At 49.5% G+C, this 27,213-nt stretch overlaps 1 protein-coding gene across 1 annotated transcript in view; it reads left to right on the top strand.

Annotated features, from left to right (window-relative positions):
- Positions 1 to 27,213, top strand: part of LOC146870960 (26S proteasome non-ATPase regulatory subunit 11-like) — a 322,339-nt gene that overhangs the window by 211,380 nt on the left and 83,746 nt on the right. Inside the window, exon 3 of the mRNA XM_085645717.1 lies at positions 24,250 to 24,285. Within this exon, the coding sequence (XP_085501843.1) occupies positions 24,250 to 24,285 (36 nt within the window). The remainder of the gene's footprint in view (positions 1 to 24,249; positions 24,286 to 27,213) is intronic.

The following is a 27,213-nucleotide window of genomic DNA, read 5'->3' as shown; positions in this document are numbered from 1 at the left end:
GGGTGGGCAGGCTGGCACATTCCCTGTCCTTGTATGGGGTTTCCGGCCAAGCTTCCCTCCAGAGTGGGGGGTTGCAGAGGCCTGGGGAATCTCCAAGAGGCGGCATGCCTTTGAAGCTTCCCTTGGCTCATCCTGGGGGAGGAGATTTATCACCTCACCCAGGACGTGCATTGTTGCAGGCCCGGGAGAGCAGGGGCTCTCCCACCCAGGGGTCCAGCAACGTGTGTGCTGTGTGGCAGCCTGGGCAGCCTCAGAGCAGACGTGGATTGCAGGTTAGCTGTAAGGGGGCATCTCTAAGATGCCCTCTGGGGTGCTTAGTACATTAAATCCCACACTGGCATCAGTGTGGGTTTAATGTGCTGAGAAGTTTGAGACCAAACTTCCCAGTCTTCAGGGTTGCCATTATGGTGCTGTGGAGCTCGTGTTTGACGAGCTCTCAGCACCATGTACTTGTAAATGGCAGCACTGTACTTACAGTGCCCAGGAATGGACCTGGGTACTGTAGGGGCACAGGGCTCCTGCTCCTGTGCCCACACCATAGGCATAAGGCACCCAGCCAGAGGGGTGGCTGACATATGCCTTTGCAGTGTAGGTGATGGGCATGGCACACAGAGATGTGTGCCATGTCGACTCTTTGTTTTGTCCTGTGCCCAGACACTCAGCCTGCAAAGGCAGTGTGTGTGTGTAAGGGTACAGGGCCTCTAAGGGTGGCACAATGAGTGCTGCAGCCCTTAGAGGCCTTCCCTGGTCACAAGGCCCTGGGTACCTAGGGTACCATTTACTAGGGGCTGACATGTGGCCAGGGTTTGTCAATTTGGAGTTTGTATTTTAGGGAAGGAACACAGGCCCTGGGCACCTGATTGGCAGGAGCCCAGGGCACAACAAGGAAAAGTGCATCAGCTATTAGGCAAAAAAGGGGGGGGGGTTACTGCAACAGAAACCCACTTTCTCACACCATGTCCCTCAGATTTTTCAACCATGGGATTAGTCTGAAACCATTTAAAGCAATAAGTTCGTCCAGGGCGGCTGCATAATTGCTCAGTTCCGGGGTTCTCCTGAGCCGGGCCCAAAATAAAACGGGCCGAAGGCCAACAATGTCTTTAATGGAACGGCGTCCCAAATCATAAAGTAACTGCTTAATAGGAGTGGAAACTGGGAGACCCACTAATTCTCTCATAAATTTATGTTCTGCAGAGACTAAATCAGCAACTCTTTCGAATCCCCACAGTTCAGATCCGTAAGCAGCAGCAGACAATGCCTTGCCCTCGTATACTAAGGCAGGGCTAATAGGCTTAGTTGATGATAAACGGTGGTCTCTAAGGATTGCTCCTGTCACTCTCTTTAGATTTAAAGTCATTTTGGCAATGTGCGAATCCCATTTCATTCTAGAGTTTATCCTGACCCCCAAATAATCAAAGGCATCCACTTCTTCTAAGGGGGTGCCATTTAATGCGACTGTGGTTTTTTAAAGTTTTTTGTTTCTAGATAATACCATCAATTTGGTCTTAGTAGTATTGATGGTAAGTCCACGATTGTCGCAAAAGATACAGAACTTGTCAAGCAGTTTCTGAAGACCCATAGGGGTCTTAGACATGAGGAGTGTATCGTCTGCAAAGAGGAGGGTGGGTGTTTTTTCCCCCCCAGGGCGGGGGCATCCGCTGGGTCCTCCCTCAAATGGTCTACCACCCCATTAATAAAGAGGGAGAACAGTGTCGGAGCCATCACACATCCCTGGCGAACCCCCCCTCTGGACAGGGATACGGTCAGTCAATTGGCCTTCACTCCCCCATCTAATTCTTGCATATGTGTCCTCGTGCAGTCTTTTGATAAACTCCAAAAGGTATCGTGGCAACCCCATTCCATGTAGAACCTGCCAGAGTTTGGCCCGGGGAACGAGATCAAATGCAGTTTTAAGATCAATAAAGGCCAGGTATAAAGAACCCCCGCCAATCAGGACAGTCTTCCAATATGTGGCGAGGAATCTGAACACCTGGTCCATAGTGCCCACTTTCTTCCTAAACCCTGCTTGTAAATGTGATAAGACGTTTCCCTCTTCAAGCCAGGTCCACATTCGCGAGTTGAGAACCCTGCCAACCACCTTTTGGATGACATCGATTAAATTTATTGGCCTGTAGTTGGCAGGGTCCTCTCTCGCCCCCTTCTTATAGATTGTGACTACCTCGGCACCCTTCCATGAATCAGGGATAGCATGGCCTCTTAGCAGTAAGTTCATCACATTAGTGATAAGTTCTGCCCATATTAGGGGGTCATGGAGAATCAAATCGCCTGGAAGGCCATCAGGGCCTGCCGCCTTCCCGGAAGCTATGCTTTTGATGGCGATCTGGACCTCCCCAGAGGTAAAAAGGTCCATTGGATCAGGCTGTAAAAAGGTTGGGTTAAGGTCTGGACTATCAGACGTGAGGTGGTCGGGCTCTACCTCGTTACAATATAATTTCGAAAAATGCACAGACCACTGCTGTTTGGTTATATTGTTGGGGATTGGTTCAGAGTCTCTTCTGGATAGTTGAGTTATTAAGGTCCAGAAGATTTTAGAGTCTTTTGAAAATGTTGCGTACTTAAGTGCTTGCCAATGTTCCTCCTCCCAAGCCCGTTTAGCAGCTGCTATGGATTTTTTATAAGCTTGCCTAGCCAGCCTGACAGCTATCGGATCTTTATTCCGAAGTGCAAGTATGATCTCCTGTCTCAGGGTTCTACATTCGTTGGTAAACCATGGGTTGCCTCTCTTGGGTTGATGATTTATGCCAGCTTTTGGACCTTTTATTATAAAATGAGAGCCTATGTCCTCCATGAGGGTTTTATAAGTGTTAATAAAGTTAGCATGGTTTGTCACAAGCGACCCTGCATTGAGGTGAGCAAATTCAGCAGCCTTAGAGGCCACTAGGAGGTTTATGGAGGTTAGGGTGTCCTCGTGACCTGATACTTTGTGCCATTTCAACCTTCTATTGCAGTTTGTAGGAGTTACTGCTTTTGAGGCCAAATTCAAATTTAAGGAGTTTGGCCTTGAATTCCATTTAAAAACTGCACAGAGGGGATTATGGTCACTATCTGGCATCTGTTCTACCTTCATATCAACCACCTGGTCCCAAGAATTTGCATCTATGATAATGTAATCGATACGCGATGGCCCATGTAATCTATTAAAGGTCATAGCCCCATGTGGATCAGAGAGAGTTCTTCCATTTAGGGCACGGAGGTTAAATTCCAGAGTGAGACCAGTCATCTGAAGTGCCCTTGCTGACCATCTCCTAGTAGAACTCAAATTTAAAGGGGGGATACAGTTTTTACTGTCTTCCTCAGTGAGCCCTAAAAGGTTAGCATCTCTTAGTGGTTCGTACGTACAATTCAGATCACCACCTATAATGATATTAGAGAGTGGTGGGATACCTGACAAAACGTTTTCCAGAATGGAGATGGTGGCAGAGTTTTGAGTGGGAGGGCCTCCTCTAGCGTATACATTGAGGAGGTCGACTCTAGAGCCATTTCGGGGCCGTTTGAAAGATATATGAAGAAGATCTACTGACTTGGCATTGTGGATTTTAATGTCCAAATTCAGAGCGACCTTAATCCAAATATGTAGGCCTCCCGAAGGTCGGCCCACACCCTGGTGGACTGCCGGGATATGAAAAGTAGAATAACCAGGCTTATAAAGAGGGTCTAAACTCCAGGTCTCCTGGAACATGCAAATATCGTATTGGTTGACGAAGTCAAGCCAATCCGGGTTGGCCAGGTGTTTCTTAAGGCCTGCGATATTCCACAAAAGTATTTGGATTGTTCCCGAATTGGCCTTCCCACTATCTGGTATAACATTAGTCAGGGGTACGGGGGAATCATTTTTGGGTAAGTGTCCCTTCGTTGAGCCATATGGGGGATTCGGAGTATAATGTAATAGGGGGAGTCAATCGATATCCTCTAATCCTCTAAGTGGGGAGAAGCGATTAAAAGTAGGTACATTAAAAAGAGATGGTCCTGCCTGTGGCCGAGTTGGGATGATGGGGTAAGTAGGATTCCTAATTAGTGACTGCGGATAAAAATAGGTTAGATCGAGGGTTCTAATGGGGCTCTGGTATGGAGCTTGGGACCAATTCACAATGTGTCTAGTAGCTCTAACATCTCTAAAATTGACAACGATTACGTCGCCCTCAATGTCCTTGGGCCGTGGGCCCACCCAACCAAGCCTACGGACATTCAAAAGTTAGCCATTTATATTAAGAGGTAACGGCCTATTCTTTCCCAACCAGTGTAAAACTTTGTTTTTTAGGTCATAATAACCTTCCTTCTTGCCTGCCTCTAGTGCAGGAACTCCTGTCATAAGTACAACGTAGGGGGTTGCCTCTGGTGGGAGGTCTATGTGGTCAGGACTACCGTCGTGTTTTTTATTAGAAACAGTGGAGGGAAGGGCGTTGATTGTGGAAGGGAGGATGCCTCTAGAGGAAGGGGAAATAACAATTGTCTTACGAGAGGATGATAGGTTAAGTACATTTGATGGGGGTGGGACAATTTTGATATTAGTTATTTCTGGTCTGCTTAGCCTATCATCTGGCGTTGGAGATAGGTTAACAGCAGGAGTGTTATTTGATGATACCAAGGCCTTTGGGAATTGCTCGTTTAATTGGTCAGTGTTTTTCTGGATCATTTGCTCTAATAGCCCTAGTTGGTTGGACACATTCTTTATCCTTTCTGTTAGTGGAAGAAGGAGTGATTTAAGAACTTTCTCAATTTGGGACATCATATTGTTTGATAGAAGATCAAATTTACAATGATCTGACTCCGTAGCTTGCTCTGCTGGCTGCTTAGCTACTGGGATAGAAGTGTTTGCGATGTTTCCCAACGCAGTGTGTTTAGCAATACCCAAATGGTTCGTTTTGTTAAGATTTTTCCCGCCTTTTTTCCTTTTTTTGGAAGGGGGGGGGGGGCTATGATGTTGCTTCTCCCTCTCAACTTTTGCGGGCTGACAGCATTAGAATTGGATATGGCTCCAGGAACAGATGTGGTCGGAGGTGTAAAGCCCCTAGGATGACTAATAGGGAGGGTAGGATCAGACAAAGTTGGGTGTGAGTGAGAAGGTGACGTTGGATTGTCAACATGAATGGTCAGAGAAGATGTAGAAGCAAGGGGGCTGACCGGTAAACAAGAGATAGGTGGGGCCGGCGACGGTGAAACAACCAACTGGATAGGGCCAAGAGAAGATCTTTTAGATTGTAAGATTTCGGCCGATAGACGTCGCTCTGCCATAGCTATCTCCTTTTCCAGGACAGAGGTAGCTCTTGTAATAAAATTGTCTAGCGTGCCTCTGACTGAGCCTCCCAACGTGGATAATTTACGTGATGGGGTACAGGTAGCCATAGTGGGAGACGCACAAATGGCCCAAACCAGTGAGTACACACGGCAAAATTATACCACCAATATAAATGACATACGTGGCTTTTATATCAGGTGGCATGCACACAACAACTATGTTAGATGATGTGTGTGCCCCTTTAACATGCGCTTGTAAACAGGTAGTACCTCAGGGAATGGAGTAATGGCAAACAGATCTTAGAGAGTGGGCCCAGCCCAGCCTCCTCCTGCCTCCGACGGCCCGCCCTTTGCCCGGGCTTAGCCCCGGGCACTCCCGCGCGCTCCCGCGCTGCGGGATAACAAGAACTAAAATAGGATGCGTGGGGGGCGTGTCTTCCAGGGAGAGCTGCCCAGGTGTAAGCAATTGGGCGCGCAGGGGCTCCTGGGCAATGGAGTCCACTGCTGCTCGCAGCCCTGTCAGCTGACGCACACCCGGCTCTATTCAGTCCTGCTCCAAACCGTTTCCGCAAATCCCGATGGACGCTGCGGGACCCGCGCAGCGGGTCCGGCGAGGTACTAGCGTCAGTGGGGCAAGGAGAGTCCTGGTGCAGTTCCGCGTTGGTTCAAGATCAAAAGGTGAGTCCCAAAGGCTCCAAGTGGAAGGGCAGATTTAGCTTGCAGATCAGCTGGGGGCGTGTCTTCCAGGGAGAGCTGCCCAGGTGTAAGCAATAGGGCGCGCAGGGGCTCCTGGGCAATGGAGTCCACTGCTGCTCGCAGCCCTGTCAGCTAACGCACACCCGGCTCTATTCAGTCCTGCTCCAAACCGTTTCCGCAAATCCTGATGGACGCTGCGGGACCCGCGCAGCGGGTCCGGCGAGGTACTAGCGTTGGTGGGGCAAGGAGAGTCCTGGTGCAGTTCCGCGTTGGTTCAAGATCAAAAGGTGAGTCCCAAAGGCTCCAAGTGGAAGGGCAGATTTAGCTTGCAGATCAGCTAAGGGCCTGTCTTCCAGGGAGAGCTGCCCAGGTGTAAGCAATTGGGCGCGCAGGGGCTCCTGGGCAATGGAGTCCCCTGCTGCTCGCAGCCCTGTCAGCTGACGCACACCCGGCTCTATTCAGTCCTGCTCCAAACCGTTTCCGCAAATCCTGATGGACGCTGCGGGACCCGCGCAGCGGGTCCGGCGAGGTACTAGCGTCGGTGGGGCAAAGAGAGTCCTGGTGCAGTTCCGCGTTGGTTCAAGATCAAAAGGTGAGTCCCAAAGGCTCCAAGTGGAAGGGCAGATTTAGCTTGCAGATCAGCTGGGGGCGTGTCTTCCAGGGAGAGCTGCCCAGGTGTAAGCAATTGGGCGCGCAGGGGCTCCTGGGCAATGGAGTCCACTGCTGCTCGCAGCCCTGTCAGCTGACGCACACCCGGCTCTATTCAGTCCTGCTCCAAACCGTTTCCGCAAATCCTGATGGACGCTGCGGGACCCGCGCAGCGGGTCCGGCGAGGTACTAGCGTCGGTGGGGCAAGGAGAGTCCTGGTGCAGTTCCGCGTTGGTTCAAGATCAAAAGGTGAGTCCCCCTATAAAGGCATTTAGATATCATTCGAGGGACTGGATGTCTACTTGTGATATCGGGTTAAGAAGAGTTTGAAATAGAGCATTTTTGGAAGAAGGGACATTTTAATCGTGTTGAGGCGCCCCAACCAAGAAAGAGGGAGCTTCCTCTGGCATATGTCTTCCCATATGTCACGTCTGCACAATGGCCTGTTGGCCTGGATCCAAGAGGACAGTGAGGGAGTCTGGTTGAGGCTCAAATATAGTATTGAGTGATCAGCCCAGTGTAGAAAGACCAGTGCCTGTAGTCAATGCACCTTTGGGGTTGAGAGGGTAAGATTCAGGGCATGGGATTTGGCTGTATTAATTTTGAAGCCCAAGGCTCTTACAAAAAAGTGAAGGAGCGAAACAAATGCTGGTAGGGAGGAGTCTGGGGCCGTTAAGGAAAGAAGGTAATCGGCAAAGAGGTACCTTGTGCTCATAGCCTCCAAAGGGGATACCCGATATGTTTGGCGATTGGCGTATTGCATCGCCAGAGGTTCCACTGCCAAGGCAAAAAGGAGTGGAGAGAGAGGACAGCCTTGCCTGGGACCCCCTGTGCATGGAAATGGGGGGGGGGGTGGGGTGTCTCAGCCATTGATACGTATTCGTGTGCACTGATGAACATAAGGAGCCATCAATTTACAGATCATGACCGGGCCAAGGCCTATTTTGTGTAGCACCACTCGTAGAAAGAGCCAGTCCACCCGATCAAATGCCTTTGCCATGTTCAGGGGCAGCAGGCAGGCTGGGGATGTTGCTACGTTGGACCTTTTCAAAGAGATGGGCTATGCCGCGTATATTGTCCGCCCCTTAGCGATGTCTGATAAATACCAACTGGTTCGGGTCTATTATACCAGAGGGATAGGATTCAAGGCGGTTTGCGAGGACCTTGGTGTAGATCTTCGTGTCCGTGTTCAGAAGAGCAATAGGCCGGTATGATGTGCAGAGTGAAGGATCCTACCTGGGCTTTGGAATGAGTACCACTTCTGCTTCTAACATTGTGGGTGAAAGGCCCGAGATTTCTGAGAAGCTGTTGAAAAGTTGTAAAAGATGGCATTGAAGTTAAGGGAAGAAAAATGCAATAGAAGGCGACTGTAAGGCCGTCTGGTCTGGGAGTTTTGCCCATTGGGAGCTGCTTTAGTGCCCTTGTCAGTTCATCTAAAGTGATTGGCTTGTCTAAGAGTCGTGCGTTCTGATAGCTAAGAGGTTACCAAGGAAAGGTGCTAAGAAAGGAGGTAATCTCCTCTGGTGCATGGGGTTGTCAGCGTAGAAATCCTTGTAATAATCACATAATAGCAATACTTTGTCACGCTCAGGCGTGGCCCAGGAGCTGCCAGCCGTGTGGCGCAGCAACCATGGTGCCTGACTCTGGACCACAGGGTTCACGGTTCGATCCCCGGCTCCGGTGGCAGGTTAGCCCTGCACCATGTGACTCTGTGCAATAGCTTGCTTAATCTTCCCGACGGCCCCCAGCGCTGGGACACCACTTCGGAGGTAGCTGGGCGCTTTACAAATGCTGGCTTTTTATTTCATTTATTTATTTCATCAATCACACAGAAGTACAATCAGCTACGTCAAAAAGGAGAAAGAATAAGAGGTAAGGCGTTCTATGGAGACCTAAAAGGGGGGAGAGATTCCCTCAGGCGAAGAACCCTGACTCACCGTTAGGTGACATGCTTCATCATTTGGTTCCCTCCTCGCACCGAAGTGTGGGCTACGACTCCCCTGGGGGAGGAGCGTAGGTGTTTTATCTCTGAAGATGAGCGTAGAGGCGTTGTGAATAAAGGGCAGAGTGCAAAAGCGTGTGATCTAAAAATGTCTCGGTCCACTGAAACTTTATTTGGTGGTCACAGCGACATAGTTAAAACGAGAAACGGATAAGGATTCAATAGATATACCCTATTGTGTTAGGTCAACATGTTTCTTCCACCAGGCATTCGTCAGGACCGAAGTAGCTAGTCACTGCAAAAAAATGATAAAGGTGAAAAATAAAATAAAAAGGGGTATACTAACCACCACTGGAACTGTGTGGCTTGAAGTTCAGTGTCCCTCTTCTGTTCAAAGGGAAATGTGAAACTATTGTGCATACAAGTCACATACACACTCTTGGACCATCTTGTGGTGCCTAGCTGTAAATGCAGCGGTCGTCCCTCAGAGAGATGGCAGGCGAGAGTGAAGGCATACCATCTAATCGGTTCAGGCAATTCCGGGGTGTCGTTCGTGGTGAAAAAGGCCTCAATCTCCTGGCGGGTGTCAGCTAGATCTATCGGGTCACGTAAAATGTGGGGTGGGAGCTGCCAGCGACTGGGAGTGGCATGGTGCCTACCTGCAACTTGGAAGCTTACAGCGACATGGATGTGATATGATATGGAGATTTCGTGTATCTCGGCTGATTCCAAGGAGTGGATCAGGGGAAGGGCGAGAAAGCAATACTCAATCCGTGAGTATGAGCTGTGGACATGTGAGAAGGAGTAATCCCTGGTGTCAGGGAATTGTTATCTCCAGGCTTCCGTGAGACCCAGGTCAGTGCTAACCCTCCTGAAGGCCGCCGACATGGCTCTCGTTCCTTGGTATGCGGGCACGCTGCAATCTAGATCCAGATCCCATACCAGCTTAAAATCACCCCCGAGAATGGTTGCGTCTTCCGGGGCAAGCAGCAGGTCGCCCATGTGAGTACTTAAGAATGTTTCCTCTGCTTGGTTGGGTGCATAAATATTAAGGAGGGTCAGGAGTTTGGTGCCAAGATGCGCTTCGATCTTTAGATAACGACCCTCGATGTCCCGGACCATCCAGGAGAGTCCCTCCCTCGCAGCATGGCTTTCATTAGTATTGCAGCCCCCACAGATTTAGAGGAAGAGCAAGCCCAATAATGACATGAATATTTGGGGTGCATCATGAGGTGTGTCCGAGGCTACCAAGTGAGTTTCCTGCATAAATGTCGGGATCACGTAGGAGTAGGTAGCGCCAGACCTGTTGCCTCTTGTTAGTTAAGCCCCTTTACATTGAGAGAGAGAAGCTTAATGAATGGAGCTGTAGTCATCATGGTGGGGGCTGTGGTGGAGAGTGTCATTAGGGCTGAGTGTGAGCGTGAGCAGATTGTGGATGCTAGGGGCAGGGTTGTAGAAGCATGCCACACGTGTGGCTGGGTGAAGCGCTCCCAGGGTGTATAGTGGGTCAAGACATTTATGGGAGGTCCACTCACTCCAGCATAAGTGTGAGGTGAGGGTTAGGGAGGGGGGGTGTAGGAGAGTAGGATCTGCACTTATGTTGCCCCCACTTTTTTTTTTTCTGATGTTTACACTGGTTTCTGGCTATAGTCTGGCTGGGTCCCTGCTAATCAGGGCCCCAGTCTAACTGATCTCTCTAAACAACTTGGTGTGCATATTAGATGCACTAGTGATTGGATACTGTGGTACCTTATGAGCCCCTAGTATATGGTACCTTAGGTACCAAGGGCATAGGTACTTCATAGGCTTACCAGGGGCTGAAGCATGTATTATGCCACCCCTGGGAAGCAGACTAAATCTGACGCCACAGGCCTGCTACTGCAGCCTGGGTGAGGTAGTGTTAGCACTCCTCACTGGGGTATAGGTTCCCTATATCTCACCATACACACACATATAAACCTATCAGTCAACCCTAAGGCAGGCCCCATCAATCCTGAGGGCAGGGTGCTTGGTTTACAATGTGAGGGGGGGCTTCTGCCTGAGCAGGCTCCCTCTGCGGCTGGCAGAGTCTATTCTCTGTGGCTGTTTGTGGATGCGGTTAAACCATATACTCTTAAGTGCATTATAACCTAGCGGTAAAAGCTAACTTTGGAATGACTGCATCAAAACATGTTGTGTTTGGTGTCAAATGCCTTGGAATCATACCCCTACACCAGTAACTGGTGTGGGAGTATGATCCGACCCTTCTAGAGGGGAAGACGTGTACCTACTGTGGAAACGCGGTAGAAATCTGAAAGAGCCCTGGCATCACAAAATGGATGCCACCAGCACAGACACTGGGCTGCCCTCCTGCTGCTGACTGAAACTCGCAGTGGAGGAGGCCCAACAATAGGCATCCTGTCACAGGGAGGTGTAACCTCTTTCCAGACAGGATTTAGTGTATTGGGGCTGGGTGGGTGCACTCCTAGAGTGCTTTGAAGTCCTGCACTGGGGGAGCAGTAGCCTCCTCTGTGCATATGCCAGCTCAAACCGGTTCAGGGGCTACCTGCCCCTGCTCTGGCGCGAAACTGGACAAAAGGAAGTGGGTGTAACCACCCACTCCCCTGACCCTCCCATAGGAGTGGTCACAGAGCTAGTCTCTCCCTTTCCTTTAGCATAAGAAAGGGAAACCTTGCCATTGAAATTCAGATATCCCTGGATGACTCTCTACAAGAAGAATCCTGGCCCTTCGACGTTCCACTACCTTTGGAAGACTGAAGAATCTCCCTTGGAGTCAAGGAGTGACTCTCCTGCTTGGCAGGCACCAAAAACTTGAATCAACGGTCGCATACTTTCCCGCTCCCTCCGAAGTCCCTGCAGCCCCGGAAGTGGATTTCCCGACTTCTCAACGGCCATTGTGAGTCCCCAGCAAACCTGAGGCGAGTGGACCCCACGAGTGACAAGGAACAGCAATACCCGGGTACCGTGCACTATTGTCGAATGCAATCCCTTCACGACGTTCTACGAACTTGTGCATTGGACCACATGTGGTCCAAGCCTCCAGCAGGATTTTCCTCAAATCAGAGGCCTACCTCGTCCCGAGTGACCGTGGGCTCCCGGGAAGCGAATCCTCACGAGGAGTCTTCGCGATCCCTTGCCGGCTGGCTTGTGGGTCCCCTGAAGACCAAAGGGCTCCCCTGGTTGCTCCATGCCTGCCCTGACTTACCCTCGCTGGGTGAGTCCCTCAGACCTTGCTGGTCTGCACCGCTGACTTCACTTTCCACAAGACTTTCTGTTGCCAAGGCTTGTTGGATCCAATCCGGCTACCGACACCTCAGTAAGCTGCAGACTTCGTGGGACACTCCGAATCCAGCTCCTGGTCGTCTTCGACGCCTCCTGGACCTCGTGGCTGGAGAGTCAAAACACCCTTGATCACCTGAAATCACCCGACTTCCGTGGGCATCCATCTTCCTGGCCCTGGGTCACTGGCAAGTGACTGAACACTGTCCCTTCTGCTTTCAGGTCTTCATCTTGAATCCAGCCTTGGATTCCACCGGACACTTCTCCAGTCTTCACAAGCATAAAAACGTCTCCGGCTTCCATTGAAAACGACGACACGACCCGACACGACCCGACACCAAAAGACACCTATGCACCCGGCTTCCCTGGGTGAGGTAACTCATGCACTCCGGTGCTCCAGTGGGCGTTGGCCCTCGAACTACTTACCTTGTAAGTGGCTTGCTTGTAGACTCTCTAGAAGTACCCTAAAACTTTAAAAATCCAACCGCGACTTGCTCCATTGAAATCAATAGGGAACCCGCGGCTGTGTTCACACTGCACGCGTCTCCCGTGGGTCCTTTACTTACCTGCCTTGGGTGGATTAGTGAGGCCCCAGAGATTCTACAGGCCCTAGGCCTTGCCCCCTTGCAAGGCGACATTCCTAAACCTCTTTTTTAGTATACGCTCTGGTACGCCCCTAGGGCCCCAGCCATATTTGTGCTTAACTTATTGTGAAACGTTGATATTTGCATATGTTCCTGACTTCTAATCTCATAAAGAGATTAGTAGTGTGTGTCTAGTAATAAATACATATATATTTGATATATATACCTGTGTGGTGTCCTTTCATTTGGTAATTCAAGAGATTATAAGGTAAAACAAGCTGCTTTACATTCCTCTGAGACTTAGCCTGAAGGCTGCTCTCCACAGCTACCACTAGGATAGCTGTCTTTAAAAGGTTGTCTTAAACCAATCTACCATAAGAGTCGAATTGGACTGGTGCAAGGTGGCCACTATAACTAGAGACCAGCATATGCCAGGCCAACTTCTAACAGTAATGACAAACTCCCAGCACGAGATAACCTTAATGGCATTACTGCACTTGCAATGTCTAAGAATTGGTCTAGACACTGTAGGGGTACAGGGCTCAATCACCTGTACCCTCACCACTGGTATAAAGCACCCAGCTAGAGGGGTGGCTGACCTATGCCATGGCAGTGGGTTGTAGGCATGGCACACGGGGATATGTGCCAGGTTGACTCTTCACAAAGTCCTGCTCCAAAACACAGCCTGCAATGGTAGTGTGTGTAAAGGTACAGGGCCTCTACGGGTGGCACAATAAATGCTGCAGCCATAGAGGCCATCCCTGGCCACAATGCCCTTGGTACCCATGGTACCTTTTTAGCGCGGGCCTGAATTGCCATGTGAACCGTGGTGCGGCTGACGTGTCCCGCCCCTAGCGAGGCTGCCAGGAACCCGCAGGACCACGTGGCCTGAGATGCACTGCTGCATAGAAAGGGCTCACCGGTGAGACACGGCCCCCCCGGACCCTGGATCTGAGGCGGGCTCGGTGGCTGAAGTGCGAAATTGGAACTGATTAGATCCTGTGCTGGGTGCTCTGGATTCTCTGGACTTTAAGCTATCCGGCCGAGGAGGATAGTTGGCCTGGACCTATTACTGCATCAGCCTAATGGATACGGCTGGAACTCCCCCTCTCAAACACTCTCCAGCTGTCGCCTCCCCTGATGCTTCCGACTGGGAACTGGTTAACATTCCACACCCGGTGCGTGCTCCCCCTCTGTGGTTCTGCCACTCACAGTGACAGACAGGATCTTGCCTGGGGCTCCCGGCCCTTGGGACCACATACCTTGCATTGGCTCTCCTGTGGCGCTGCGGTTCCCTCATTACTGTCCAGCACTGCGGGTGTCATCTGTGCTCTCTCGCCGCATAGGTCTTTATCTGCATTGCACCTTTCCAGTACGAACTCTGGACTGCTGAGATCACACCCCTGGCCATGTCACGCTCCAAGTCTGGTAAAGATCCGGTCCATACCCCGGCTAAGGACAATCACATGGCCTCCCTGTGGCTGAAATTCAACCCTGCACCGCTACCTGCCTCGGACTCCCCCGTCACCTATGGCTGCTGAGGACCGGTCATCGGCCCGAACACACAGGCCTTCATGAGCTAAATACGCTAGCAAATCAAGGCAGAAATCTGATCTCTCAAAAACGACTTCAAAACCTGCCAACGGGAAATCTGTCGACGTTACGGAGATCGGGGGCGTTTGGACGACCTTGAACGCATGATGGACGGATCACGAGAGCCTCTTGCGCAGAATGACAGAGCTTGAAGATCAGCATATCAACATCTACTAAAACAGGAGGACCTCAAATAGAAGCAGACGTAAAAACATTTGCATCAGGGGTGTCTCTCGTGGAGCAGAGGGTCAAAACATTCTTTTACTGTAGACCTTCTGCAGACGATCAGGGCAGATGACTCCTCTACTCCAGCCCTTCACAAAGCCCGAGTCAGTGGGCCCAGGGAACACTCAAACCTTACCCCAGCCATTCTCACAAGAGTCCACTTTTTTGTGGAGAAGGAAGTTATTTTACAGAAGGTGCGCAGTGTCAGACTTAATATACAACAGCTACCTAATCCAGGTCTTCCAAGTCATAGCCCCAGTTACCCTTCAAAGGCGCAAACATTTCAAACCAGTCACCGACAAGCTGCGCAAGCTCAAAATTAAATACCAATGGGGCCACCCCTTCATGCTGATCTTTACCTTTGAGGGCAAGTGGCTAGTTCTCCACTCGTTGAGATACAAAACAGCTTATCCAGATCCCAACAGATGCTGGAGATAACGAATCCTCCTCCCCACAGGCCCAGCGAGACGACCCGGCTGGACTGGTCCACTCTCCGACCTCCGCAAGCACAGCTTGTGCTAACGAACAGGATTCTTCCCAGGCGAAACAAGACATCAAACATTTCCGCACCAAGAGCGACTCTCCTTAACCAGCCCGCTCCCCTGCAGCTTAAGACTGAATCATGCCTGACCTACCGATGTCCGTGCCTCTGTCTTCCAACACACGGGTTCTTGCCTCTGGATCCCTAGGGAGGCATATGCAAGCACTAGGCCCCAGGACGCCATGTCCCACGGTGCACTTATTGCCTCATATACTCTCAGCCACCTGACGGCTTTTGAAGTTGCTGCGGCTCTACCCGACAACCCAGAACGCATTAAAATGCCTCTTAATATACGAAGGCGGACTGACAGCTGTGACCTTAGTCACAACCTTAGAGTCTGGCCGCTGGATGCGGAGACCGACTGGCCGCTGCTTTTTACTACTGATTCCCCTCCCCCCCCCCCCCCCCCCCCCCCCCCCTTATGAGCTGTTCAAAGACGACATTGAACTACATAGGCCCTGTTGGTCGCTTCTTGTTGGTATTACCATTTCCCCCCTGTGAGAAGTTGGCCTGGCATATTCTGGTCACTAGTTAAAGTGGCCACCTTGCACCAGTACAATTCGACTCTTATGGTAGATAGGTTTAAGACAACCTTTTTAAAGAAAGCTATCCTAGTGGTAGATGTGGAGAGCAGCCTTCAGGCTAAGTCTCAGAGGAATGTAAAGCAGCTTGTTTCACCTTCTAATCTCTTGAATTACCAATTGAAAGGACACCACACAGGTATATATATAAAATATATATGTATTTATTTCTAGACACACTCTACTAATCTCTTTGAGATTAGAAGTCAGGAACATATGCACAAATTAATGTTTCACAACAAATTATGGCTGGGGCTCTATGGGCGTGCCAGACCATATACTAAACGAGCATTTACAATGCAATGGTCTCGGTATTGTTAAAGTTAGAGCTATTGGCATTCCTCATGACATTAGTTTTGTTTTTAAAACATTTAAAGAAACGGCATTGTTATTTACAATGTCAATAGCTTAATCACTCTCAAATGCGAGACCTATTGCATTTGCACCCACACACACCCACACACACAAAGCCACCCACTCACATAGAGCAACCCACACACAAATAGAGCCACCCACAGAGCCACCTACACACACACACACGCGCAGTAGCCCACTGACCTATTTACATTATGTGCACTTTGTGATCTGCATGGTACATGTTCTTTGCTGCAGGTACATTAACCCTATGTGCTACCTTTCCAGGAGTCAAAACTTCCACTAGACAAAACTCCGATCTCTCTCTAGGAAGAACATTAAACACCAGAGTCATCATGACATTTTTATTGTTGCCGAAAATTGCTGGAGGCCAGGAAGGAGGCAGCAAGCGCTTTTAAAACCTTAATTTACTTGCAAACATAATGTCTCCACCCAAAGTCAGCGCCCGGTCACACCGGTTGCACTGCCCTAGAGCTGGCCATTCTCAAGGGTCCTGTGACCTCAGTGACAGTCACTGTTCTTGGCTGTGCTGCTTCATAGGCCTGCTAGCAAGACTGGAGGTGAACTTCAGTATGGATTGTGATGGAAAAACCTTGAAGGTTAACCCAGACTTGCCAGTGCTAGGGTGCACCTGCTGGTGCTAAGACACCAGCGCTTCTAAGGTCTTGCAAAGCCTTCTAAGGTCTAGCATGGGATTGTGCACTCTCAGGAGAGTCGTCTGGTGGACTGGTTATTAAGGCTGAACCTGGTTCCCCAGTTCCAAATTCAGCAGCTCTGGCCATAGTGCCACATCGTCTCCCCCACTGAACACCATGCTGTCCCACTAAGAAACTCACACTGCCTTCAAGTACAACCCTTTTGCTGCCGGCTATAAACACCTGGATGAGGCTCAATTTAAATGACGCAATAGACAAGAGCAATATGCGGCCTACAAAAAAAACATCATCCTGGAAAAAGCAAACACTCGTAGGGAAATGCAAAATGTAGCAAACAATGTGAAATGCAAGCAGGAACAACATTGTTACCTTAACGCTTTTACACTCATTATTCAGAAATCAGTGAGTGCTTTTGCGTGAAAGGGGCCTTGAATGGTCCCATTTCAATGTCCATTGCTGATATCCTTACAAAATGTTAGCAGTATGGTAAAAAGACCACATCCCTGGACGCAGAGCCGCAGTACACATTTTGTTGTCCAATCCACACATTGCAGTACCTCCAGGGTTGGTGCACTGGTTGCAAGCCCCGGGAAAACAAAGACAAGAAAACAAAAATAGCGCTTCACTGGCAAACACTGTAAAAGTGGCGCTAATGTGTTTGGGTGTGAATAAAATCAATCTGGCCAGTTTGCTACCACTGTCTTACTTTATTTAATTACTGTTCATATTTTTAACCTTTTATTCCAGATGCTGCACCTTAGAATAAAAATACGACATTTCCAGCAAAAATGAATTTTTTTTGGATCCATTTCACAGGGGAGCAAATAATAGAAAGTAGAGGATAGGGAGTGAGAACCCCATCTTGAAGTCAAGGTTTTCAGTAAGAGAAGAACTGCTAGACAGAGAGGGGGGAATGAAAGAGTGGGGGGGGCAGCTGAAGCTGCAGAGCAGAAGCGGACACTGTATTTTTCTTCTCTAAGTAAGAAGGAAAAGACAGTCCTGTTACTTCTCTGCCGCCCGTGAACCATGTGAAATGCAAGCAGGAACAACATTGTTACCTTAACGCTTTTACTCACTATTCAGAAATCAGTGAGTGCTTTTGCCTGAAAGGGGCCTTGAAACGCAGAGCCAGGAAACGCCGATCCAGGAAACGCCGGACTTGAAACGCCGATCCAGGAAACGCTGAGCTTTAAAAGATCAGCCTTGCAGCAAGGAAGAGGCGACCCCACGTCCCGCTCCGTACTGACCGCGCATAAAATGGCCGAACCTTCCGATGTAAAAAAAACAAACACGCCCACCACGTGTAAAAGGGGCAGGGAGTTCAAAAAAGAGACTCGGAAAAACACGCCCCCGAATCCGAAAAAGACTGGGCTTGTTTAGAGAGACAAAGCTCTTCTCCAATGGCTGACCAGCATTTAAGAGGTCAGCCAATGGAGAAGAGGCGCGGGTTAATACCCCTCTTCTGAAAAACATTAAATCTCGCGAGCGAGACTGCGCAAGCGCAGCCTTCACTAGCCGAGACCTAAAAAGCGGTTTAGGAATGTCGACTTGCAAGGGGACAAGGCCTAGGGCCTTTAGTATCGCGGGGGCCTCACTAATCCACCCAAGGCAGGTAAGTAAAGGACCCACAGGAGACGCGTGCAGTGTGAGAACACAGCCGCGGGTTCCCTATTGATTTCAATGGAGCAAGTCGCAGTTCGGTTTTTAAAGTTTTAGGGTTCTTCGGAAGAGTCTACAAGCAAGCCACTTACAAGGTAAGTACTTCGAGGGCCAACACACACAGGAGCACCGGAGTGCATGAGTTCCCTCACCCAGGGAAGCCGGGTGTCTTGGTGTCGGGTCGCGGCGTCGTTTTCAATGGAAGCCGAAGAAGATTTGCTGCTTGTGAAGACTGGAGAAGTGTCCGGTGGAATTCAAGGCTGGATTCAGAAGAAGGAAGACCTTAAAGCAGAAGGGACAGTGTTCAGTCGCTTGCCAGTGACCCGGGGCCAGGAAGATGGATGGCCACGGTAGTCTGGTGATTTCAGGTAATTCACTGGTGTCTTGACTCTTCAACCACGAGGTCCAGGAGGCGTCGACGACAACCAGGAGCTGGATTCGGAGTGTCCCACGAAGTCTGCAGCTTACTGAGGTGTCGGCAACCGGATTGGAGCCAACAAGCCTTGGCAACAGCAAGTCTCGTGGAATGTGAAGAAAGTCAGCGGTGCAGACCAGCAAGGTCTGAGGGACTCACCCAGCGAGGGTAAGTCAGGGCAGGCCTGGAGCAACCAGGGGAGCCCTTTGGTTCGATGAGTGTCCAAGGGACCCACAAGCCAGCTGGCAAGGGATCGCGAAGGCTCCTCATGAGGATTCACTTCACGGGAGCCCATGGTCACTTGGGACGAGGTAGGCCTCTGATTTCCGAAGGAAATCCTGCTGGAGGCTTGGACCACACGTGGTCCAATGCACAAGTTCGTAGAACGTCGTGAAGGGGTTGCACTCGACAATAGTGCACGGTACCCAGGTATTGCTGTTCCTCGTCACTCGTGGGGTCCACTCGCCTCAGGTTTGCTGGGGACTCACAATGGCCGTCGAGGTCAGGAAATCCACTTCCGGGGCTGCAGGGACTTCGGACTCTGGCGGGAGGGGGAAGTTTGCGACTGCTGATTCAAAGTTTTGGTGCCTGCCAAGCAGGGGAGTCACTCCTTGACTCCAAGGGAGATTCTTCCAAAGGTAGTGGAACGTCGAAGGTCCAGGATTCTTCTTGTAGAGCGTCGTCCAGGGATATCTGAATTGCAATGGCAAGGTTTCCCTTTCTTATACTAAAGGAAAGGGAGGGACTAGCTCTATGACCACTCCTATGGGAGGGTCAGGGGAGTGGGTGGTTACACCCACTTCCTTTTGTCCAGTTTCGAGCAGGGGCAGGTAGCCCCTGAACCGGTTTGAGCTGGCATATGCACAGAGGAGCCTACTGCTCCCCCAGTGCAGGACTTCAAAGCACTCTAGGAGTGCACCCACCCAGCCCGAAAACACTAAATCCTGTCTGGAAGGTGGTTACACCTCCCTGTGACAGGATGCCTATTGTTGGGCCTCCTCCATTGCGAGTTTCAGTCAGCAGCAGGAGGGCAGTCCAGTGTCTGTGCTGGTGGCATCCATTTTGTGATGCCAGGGCTCTTTCAGATTTCTACCGCGTTTCCACAGTAGGTACATGTCTTCCCCTCTAGAAGGGTGGGATCATACTCCCACACCAGTTACTGGTGTGGGGGGTATGATTCCAAGGCGTTTGACACCTAACACGACATGTTTTGATGCTGCCATCCCAAAGTTAGCATTTACCGCTAGGTTATAATGCACAAGAGTATATGGTTTAACCGCATCCACAAACAGCCACAGAGAATATTCTGAGGGCTGCAGAGGGGGCACTGCTCAGGCAGAGGCACTCCCTCACATGGAAAACCAAGCACCCTGCCCTCAAGATTGATAGGGCCTACCTTAGGGGTGACTGATATGTTTATATGTGTGTGCTAACACTACCTCACCCAGGCTGCAGTAGCAGGCCTGTGGTGTCAGATTTAGTCTGCTTCCCAGGGGTGGCATAATACATGCTTCAGCCCCTGGTAGGCCTGTGAAGTACCTATGCCCTTGGTACCTAAGGTACCATATACTAGGGGCTCATAAGGTACCACAGTATCCAATCACTAGTGCATCTAATATGCACACCAAGTTGTTTAGAGAGATCAGTTAGACTGGGGCCCTGATTAGCAGGGACCCAGCCAGACTATAGCCAGAAACCAGTGTAAACATCAGAAAAAAGTGGAGGCAACGTAAGTGCAGATCCTACTCTCCTACAATTACGAACTCCACAGCACCATAATGGCTTTAATGAAAACTGGGAAGTTTGGTATCCAACTTCTCAGCACATGAAACCCACACTGATGCTAGTGTGGGATTTAATGAAAAATGCATTCAGAGGATAGCTTAGAGAAGCCCTTGAAAAACGACCAGCCTCTGAGTTGCCTGACTGGTACACACCAGCATGCCACCACAAGACATTTTTCTGGACCCCTGGGAGGGAGCCTTTGCTCTCTGAGCCCAGAAACAAAGCCTTTCCTGGGCGGAGGTGTTCATACGTCCCCCAGGCAAGGAAGAGCCATCTGTAGCAGGGGAGCTTCAAAGGCCTTGCCATGCCTTTGTAACGCGACCCCCTAGCCTCTCCTGGAGCAGGCCCCCTTTCTGTCTCCCCTCCTTTTCGGCAGGAAGACAGGCGGGAACAATTAACACTGACCTAGAGACCCCTAAAACACCCCCTAAATACAGTATTTAGGGGGAAGCCCTGAACCAAGAAGACAGATTCCTGTAATCTGACGAAGAAGGACGAAAGAAGATGCCCAGCAGAGGAGACTGCAGAGAAGAACTGACTTGGCCCCAGCCCTACCGGCCTGTCTGCAGTTTCCAGAAATCCTGCGCCAAAAGTCGCCTTGTCCTGCAACCAGCGACCTCCAGAACCCTGGGCGGACTGACAGTCTTCAACAAAGACTGGATCTCCTGTGACCAGCAGCTCTGTTCAAAAGAAACTCTCAAGACAGGCTCTGAGCCTGCTGAGGACAAAGAAACCTGACTCCTGGAACCACCACTGCACCTGTCTACTACGGCCCGAGTAGGAGTGGCCCACCGGTCCCATAAGGCCCCCCAGCGCTCCAGAGTCCCAGTCCACAGTGGGTTGCCCCCTCTAGGACTCCCCAACGTCGTCTGCAGCCTCTGCACAGAGACCCCCCCCACCCCCCCCCCCCCCCCCCCCCCCCACCCACCGCGAGTGGCTTGGTAAGGTGAAATACGACCTCAAAAGACACCCCTGCATCCAGGCGCTCTGGAGAAAAGAACCAGAGGTGCACCTACATCCTCAAGCCCTTCAACTTAGCTGCCCAGCTGTTGGTTCCTCCCAGAAGTCTTCCTGGACTGAGCCTGCATCCAAAACCGGCAACTACCATTAAAAACACAGGGCACCCAACATCAAAACAGCACCCTTCACCTGGCCGCCGCTGTGGGTGCACTGTGTGAGATAACTCGGATCCCCCTTTGCCCTGAGCCTAACACCAGGAGCTTTGCTCCCACAACCTTGTGGCCTGCTCGTAAGCAGCTACCAACCGGAGGCCCCCTATCCCCATTGGATAACATTTGGCCTCAACACTCTGCACCCGGGTGCCATAGTGCCGTTGAGGGTGCTTGAAGAATGCATCCTTGACCCTGGGGGAACCCTGGTTCTAACCCCAGAATACCAAGTTCTGCAAAATTGTACTTACCAGCAAACTGTTAAATCCATTTTCCTCCATAGGAATACATGGACTGTTGTTCCTTAAATTGTTTCAAGTGTGGAGTTGGTTTGTATGAAACTCTGAACTGCAAATGTGCAAAAACTGATCTACTTACCTTTCCTCTAGGAAATGTCCCAGTCTGATATCTCTAGGCATATCACACAGAGTAAAAAAAGTAATTTAAAAAGTAATCTAAAAAGTAATGTACAAGGTAATCTGTAAAGTAACTGAAAAGTAATTTCGAAACATTGACTTACCTGTAATTCAATCAACTGCATTTGAACTGTAAATCGTTGCATAAGATTTTGCAAAGCATTTATTTCACTTATCTGCGCCAGGCTGGGCTTGGTTCTAGAAATAAAATAATTATATATTTTTGATACACATTGGTCCGAGTTCAGTCTTTGAATGTGTGACATAATTTGCTACCCGAGTGTGTACAACAAATGCTTAACACTACCCTCTGATAAAGCCTTACCTGTCACGCACACTACCACAAATAGAGAGTAAGGTGCCATCTACTTTTAATATCTGCATACCTTTGGGGTTCCACTGGACTCTGTGCACACTATACCTCATTTTGGTATAGTATATACAGAGCCAGCTTCCAACCCCAGGTCCCCACGATGTTGGCGGTAGAGCGCGGGAGGAACCACAAAGAAGTGAGACCGCTCCACGGGCTGCAGCTCCACGGGCTGCAGCTCTGGCAATGTGGCCCCACAGATCTCAGCGTGCGGACCAGCTGTCTGGTCCTGGCATGCCTTCAGTTGTGCTCCTCTTCAGGCAGGCAACTGTCCCGCCTGGCAGTGGTTCTGGGATAGTCTGCTGGGTCAGAGGCAACCCCCAAGGTGTATGGGGCCTGGTACTGGGATGCGAGGGTGGAGGGTGGCCCTCCGCTGGCCCAAGTTGGCGGCCGCCGGCAACGCAATGCTCCTTAACCCCCGAAGGTAGAGGGCCCCGCTGAGCGAGACCCCCAGCCAAACGCTCCCACCTTAATTAGCGCTGGCTGACGATCACAGGTATGGCAGGCAGTGTTGGTGAGGAAGATGAGCGCCAGGCCCAGCGTCGCCTGCCGGGAAATATTCCAGGTTAGCTTGAGAGGGGCTCTCCATCACAGCTGCCCCACGAAGGCCGCAGCGTAGCACGGCAGGTTCCACAGGCAAGCGGGCTTGCCGTCAGGTCCGACAGACCCCTAGCTGGTTCTCACTTCAGGCTGGTCAAGATCCCAGTCTGTGAGTGGTCCCGGTAGAGTCCGCAGCCAGGGCTGGCTCCCCAGGCCAGGTGTGGCCCGGTGCTGGGAGGTGAAGGAAGAGGCCGTTCCCTCCACGAGGCCGAAGATGTAGGCTGCGGGCAGCGAGACGATCGCTCCATCGAGCACTAAGTGTTGGGTGGCCCTTGATCCATTTTCAAGGCGGCATCAGGTCCCTGGTAGGGTCCAGGAGTCTATTCCCAGGTCGTATGCCCACAGCCAAGTTTTAGCAGGTGGCGGTGGAGTGGAGACCTGTCAAGACACGTCTCACTCCACTCACGGCTTGGCCACTCCCCCAGTGTTTTTTTTTGTTGTTTTAAAGCTTTGATCTTACCAAAAGGCAAGTAAAATTGACTGTGCCAGTGCTAGTGTTTTAACAAAAATAAAAAATTATGTCAGCATTAAGATTTGTCGATGAAGAAACTTGAGCGTTTGGTTTGCAGCAAAAACGTGTGTGCGGGGGCGTGATAAGTAGACTGAAGAAAATAAAATGTCTACTGAACTACTAGAATGGGGGGAAAAAAGTTGTGGCTAATGACAAATTGAAAAATGTTGTGCCTTATGGGTTAAAAGTAATTGTAACGGGAGCAAGGACAAAGGCATCCCTCTGCTAAAGTAGAGGTGAACATTTACAGTGAAGTGGGGAAAGGACAGTGTATACTACTGAGTTTTTCAAGATTCATTGAAGAATAGTTAAGGGGATTTTAGGGTTCAGGGAAGGCTAGTGTTAAGGGGTAGCAAGTGTTTAATTTTTTTGTGCTTATGGGTTAATAGAAAAGTAAGGTTAAGTGGTTCCAAGTTTGTAAGTTTTTTTTGTTTTTTTTTTAGTCCAAGGAGTAGTTATAGGTTTTAAGGGTTCACGGATGAGGAGCATTAGTTGTTACTAAGTGATTACTAGGGTGCAATTGGATAAATTAAAGGCTGCATGTTAAAAGGATTTTAAATACTAGTTGCAGCTGAATGCGACACCTTTATGGGGCGCATGTATAACTTATAACACCGAAGCAACTTCTCAGTATTCTCAGTTGTGCCTGGGGTCTAGTCAAGGGTTGAACATTTTAAGAGTCTCAATCTGAAAAATGACAAAGGCAAGGAGCTAATTCTTCCCGGTCGTTACTACATGAACCTGTTGGGTTGTTTATTTTGTATACAAGCAAAACGTACATCATGTTTTGTCACATGTCCAAGCCCTCCACTTCCTTGACTCACTTGCACATATACCAGATACACCCCAGTGGCTTCTGCTGCTATTATATTTTTTATTATTTAGAGGTTCACTAAAGCGCGGAACCCTTTTCTCCATTCTGATGTTATATTGTTTTTCTCTTTCCAGATTGCACACATATCAAGTTTGATCAAGCTGACAAAGGTAAGAATCTACACATGGTTATTGGCCCAGTTCATTGTCTTTTGCCACCAGATGGTTTACGAAGCAGTCAATTGCAAACTTTAGATAACACCCACACTTCAGTTTACTTATACGAAAGAGGCCATAGTGCCATATTTATATAGCAAGCCAACCTAAAGAGAGCTCCTACATAAAGCACTGTTTTGAGGATCCTCTAGTCTAGATTGATAAACTGTGCATATATCCTGCCACCTAGTGGTTGAAGTTTTTGCTCAAAGTTAAGAAGTCCCAAAACAGAAAGGGACCTTGTCTTTTTTTTCAGAGATGCTGGATCTTTCCATGGGTTTGAATCTAAAATTCAATTTGACAGCGTATAAATGTCAGCTGGGTACTTTTTGCGTTGGGTCCACTTGGCTTCAAAAACTTCCTGGTGGCGAAGCAATGGCAGGAGTACACTTCTAAGCCTTTCATTACCTTAGGGGCATGGGATACCTAGAGTCTCAAGGTGCCAGGCAGAGACCTCCAGCAAAGTCCAGTGCAAGTTCTAGTTGCCACTAGTCAGCTAGGAATTGTAGGAAAAAGTCCTCTTGCAGCTTTTTGTGTCCTTCTATCCACACAGCAGGTCAGCCCACCAGCACATGGAGTCCACTACTTTGTCCCGGTTACAAGATGAAATAGATCCAGCCCTTCAGGACTCTTCTCATGTTAGACAGCAGGTCTAGGCCTCATGTGATCTTCTGCAGATCTAGAAAGTGTTCACAAGTGGGTGTCTGGCTGTGCCACATTTCTGCCTGGCACAAGCTGGGGGTTGGCTGAGTCGAGCCCCCTCCCTAACCAATAGAGTAAAAGTTCCTAGACCTACCTACTTTTACAGCAGTACCTATTTGCCTCACTGCATACAAGCACAAAAATGCCTTTTTTGAAAGTGCATTTTCAAGATAGAGCCCAAGCTGAGCATGGCTGAAAACTTTCTCTGAGGGGTAGGGGGGTTACTATGGTAATCCTAGTGTCCTCTCACGTCTCTCTAAAATCCAGTATGCAGCAGGTAGTGTACCCACAAACTCACAGACGTTTGGTAGGAAAATTGAGTCGTCAAGCCAGTGAGTACATAAGAATTGTGCTCCAAGTGTTCTATGTGTACCCGTCACATCTGTCAAGCAGGATTTCACACTCAAGCAGGATTTGACACTGCAGTTTCAAAAAGGATGCCCACAGCCCCCATCCTGCATATTCTCGAGTTTTTAGAGTAGTCTTCTCTCACCATTCAGGTCAGCCTATTGTTTGCTCTGGCAAGGCATTCAATTCCTTTTCACATCTATTTAAGCTGGCTGTCGGCTGGGAGAGGCGTCTCTGATTTTCCCTTATGGTAGATCCAACGGGTAAAAGGTAATTTTTGAAGTTTGTTTTTGCAATGTGAATCTTTTTGGGATTCACATTGTGTGCATTATTCTGCCATCTAGTGGTTAGCTTGAATGCTCTTAGTCCCTTTTTCAGTTTTTTTTCCTGGTGTTTTCAATTGCCACTTGGTGCTATGACTGGTGTGTCCATTTTCAGATGATTTATTCTGCTGTTGGGTCTGGAAGCATCAGCCAAAGCTCTGCGAATGCTGGAGAAATAAAGAGCAATAAGTTTGATGAATCGTTAAGGTCAGCAAGGGAAAATTTACTATGAAGAGAGAAATAACTTAAAAACGCAGATCACCAAGAAGGTAGGTGAACAACGTGAACTGACGACCACGCATGGAACTGTTGACGGAAATGGATAACACTTAAGTTCTGACCCAAGTGTCACTAAGTTCATCCTGAAGGACTACTATCCTTTCTACAGCCTCTGCCTGCAGAGAGACCAGATGGACCACAGCCCTGAAGACTGAAAACTGTACGCAGAGTTACTTCTGAAAGCGCTAAAGACTACAGTGAAGCAGAAACAGGCACACTATACCACCATACAGCAAAGAAGAAAGGGATATAGTCAATGAGGGAACTCGGGCTGTTGAGTAAAGAGGAGGGTTGTATGGCACAGAGGCAGCACATGCTGAGAGATTAAACCTCGAGGGAGAAGTTTTCGAGTTGGAACCAGAGGTGACACTTAAGAGACACAAGGAGCAAGAACCCTATAAACATCCTTAGGTAGCATTGAAAAACCTAAGGGGAATCAAATAAGTAGTTGGACTCAAAGTTTTACATGACTGCCTTGGTGCTGAGAGAATCATCAACTGAAGTGACATTGAAACACAGGGAGCCCCACACACCCAGAAACAGGTATACTAGTAGAGGATATCCCTTGGTAAAACGTTATATCGAAAGACTAGAGGTAGAGGGCAAAGAAATCGACCGATGACCCAGCAGAAGCCGCTGACCACAACCGATGTTGGATAGATCTACCGTGGAAGGAAACGCGCTTCGAAGCCAAAATGGTGGGGATTCTACACAAGATGATGTATTTCGACTCATCTCTTCAAGAATTTCGGTTCCCATCAAAATCTTCGAGGGAGCCGACCCAAGAGGTGGCAGAGCAGGTTGAACTCAAACAGCCCACTACACCACAGCCACAAGATGTTCTTCGAAGAGCAGGTTCAGGAGGACCATGGAATATTTCAGCACGGCAACAGCGACAAGTGGCAGTACCTCGAAGCTGGCTTGCCAGAGGAGTCGTCGACTCCTGCCCTTCGAGTCCATTTCCTCTGCAAGACATCTTGATGTACAAGTTAATGCTGAAAAGGGTGGCAGACTGGTATGGGTCCAGCTGGAATAAAAAGAACATACTTGCTTTTTTCTAGAAGCCTTCCTACCTTTGAAAAGCATTTGCCAGAATCTTCTGATTCTTCCCAGCATTCTAGATCCAGAAAATAGAGGCATTTATGGAGCCAGCAGCCTGCAAGGCTGTAACGCAGAGGTTCCAAAAGAAATATAAACACTCTGCCACTTTACATCTGTGGAAATGCAGTGG

Source organism: Triturus cristatus, chromosome 1_1, assembly GCF_964204655.1.
Source record: "Triturus cristatus chromosome 1_1, aTriCri1.1, whole genome shotgun sequence".
Taxonomy (NCBI): Eukaryota; Metazoa; Chordata; class Amphibia; order Caudata; family Salamandridae; genus Triturus; species Triturus cristatus.
The sequence above is the reverse complement of the archived record's forward strand: the minus strand, read 5'-3'. Positions and strand labels throughout refer to the sequence as shown.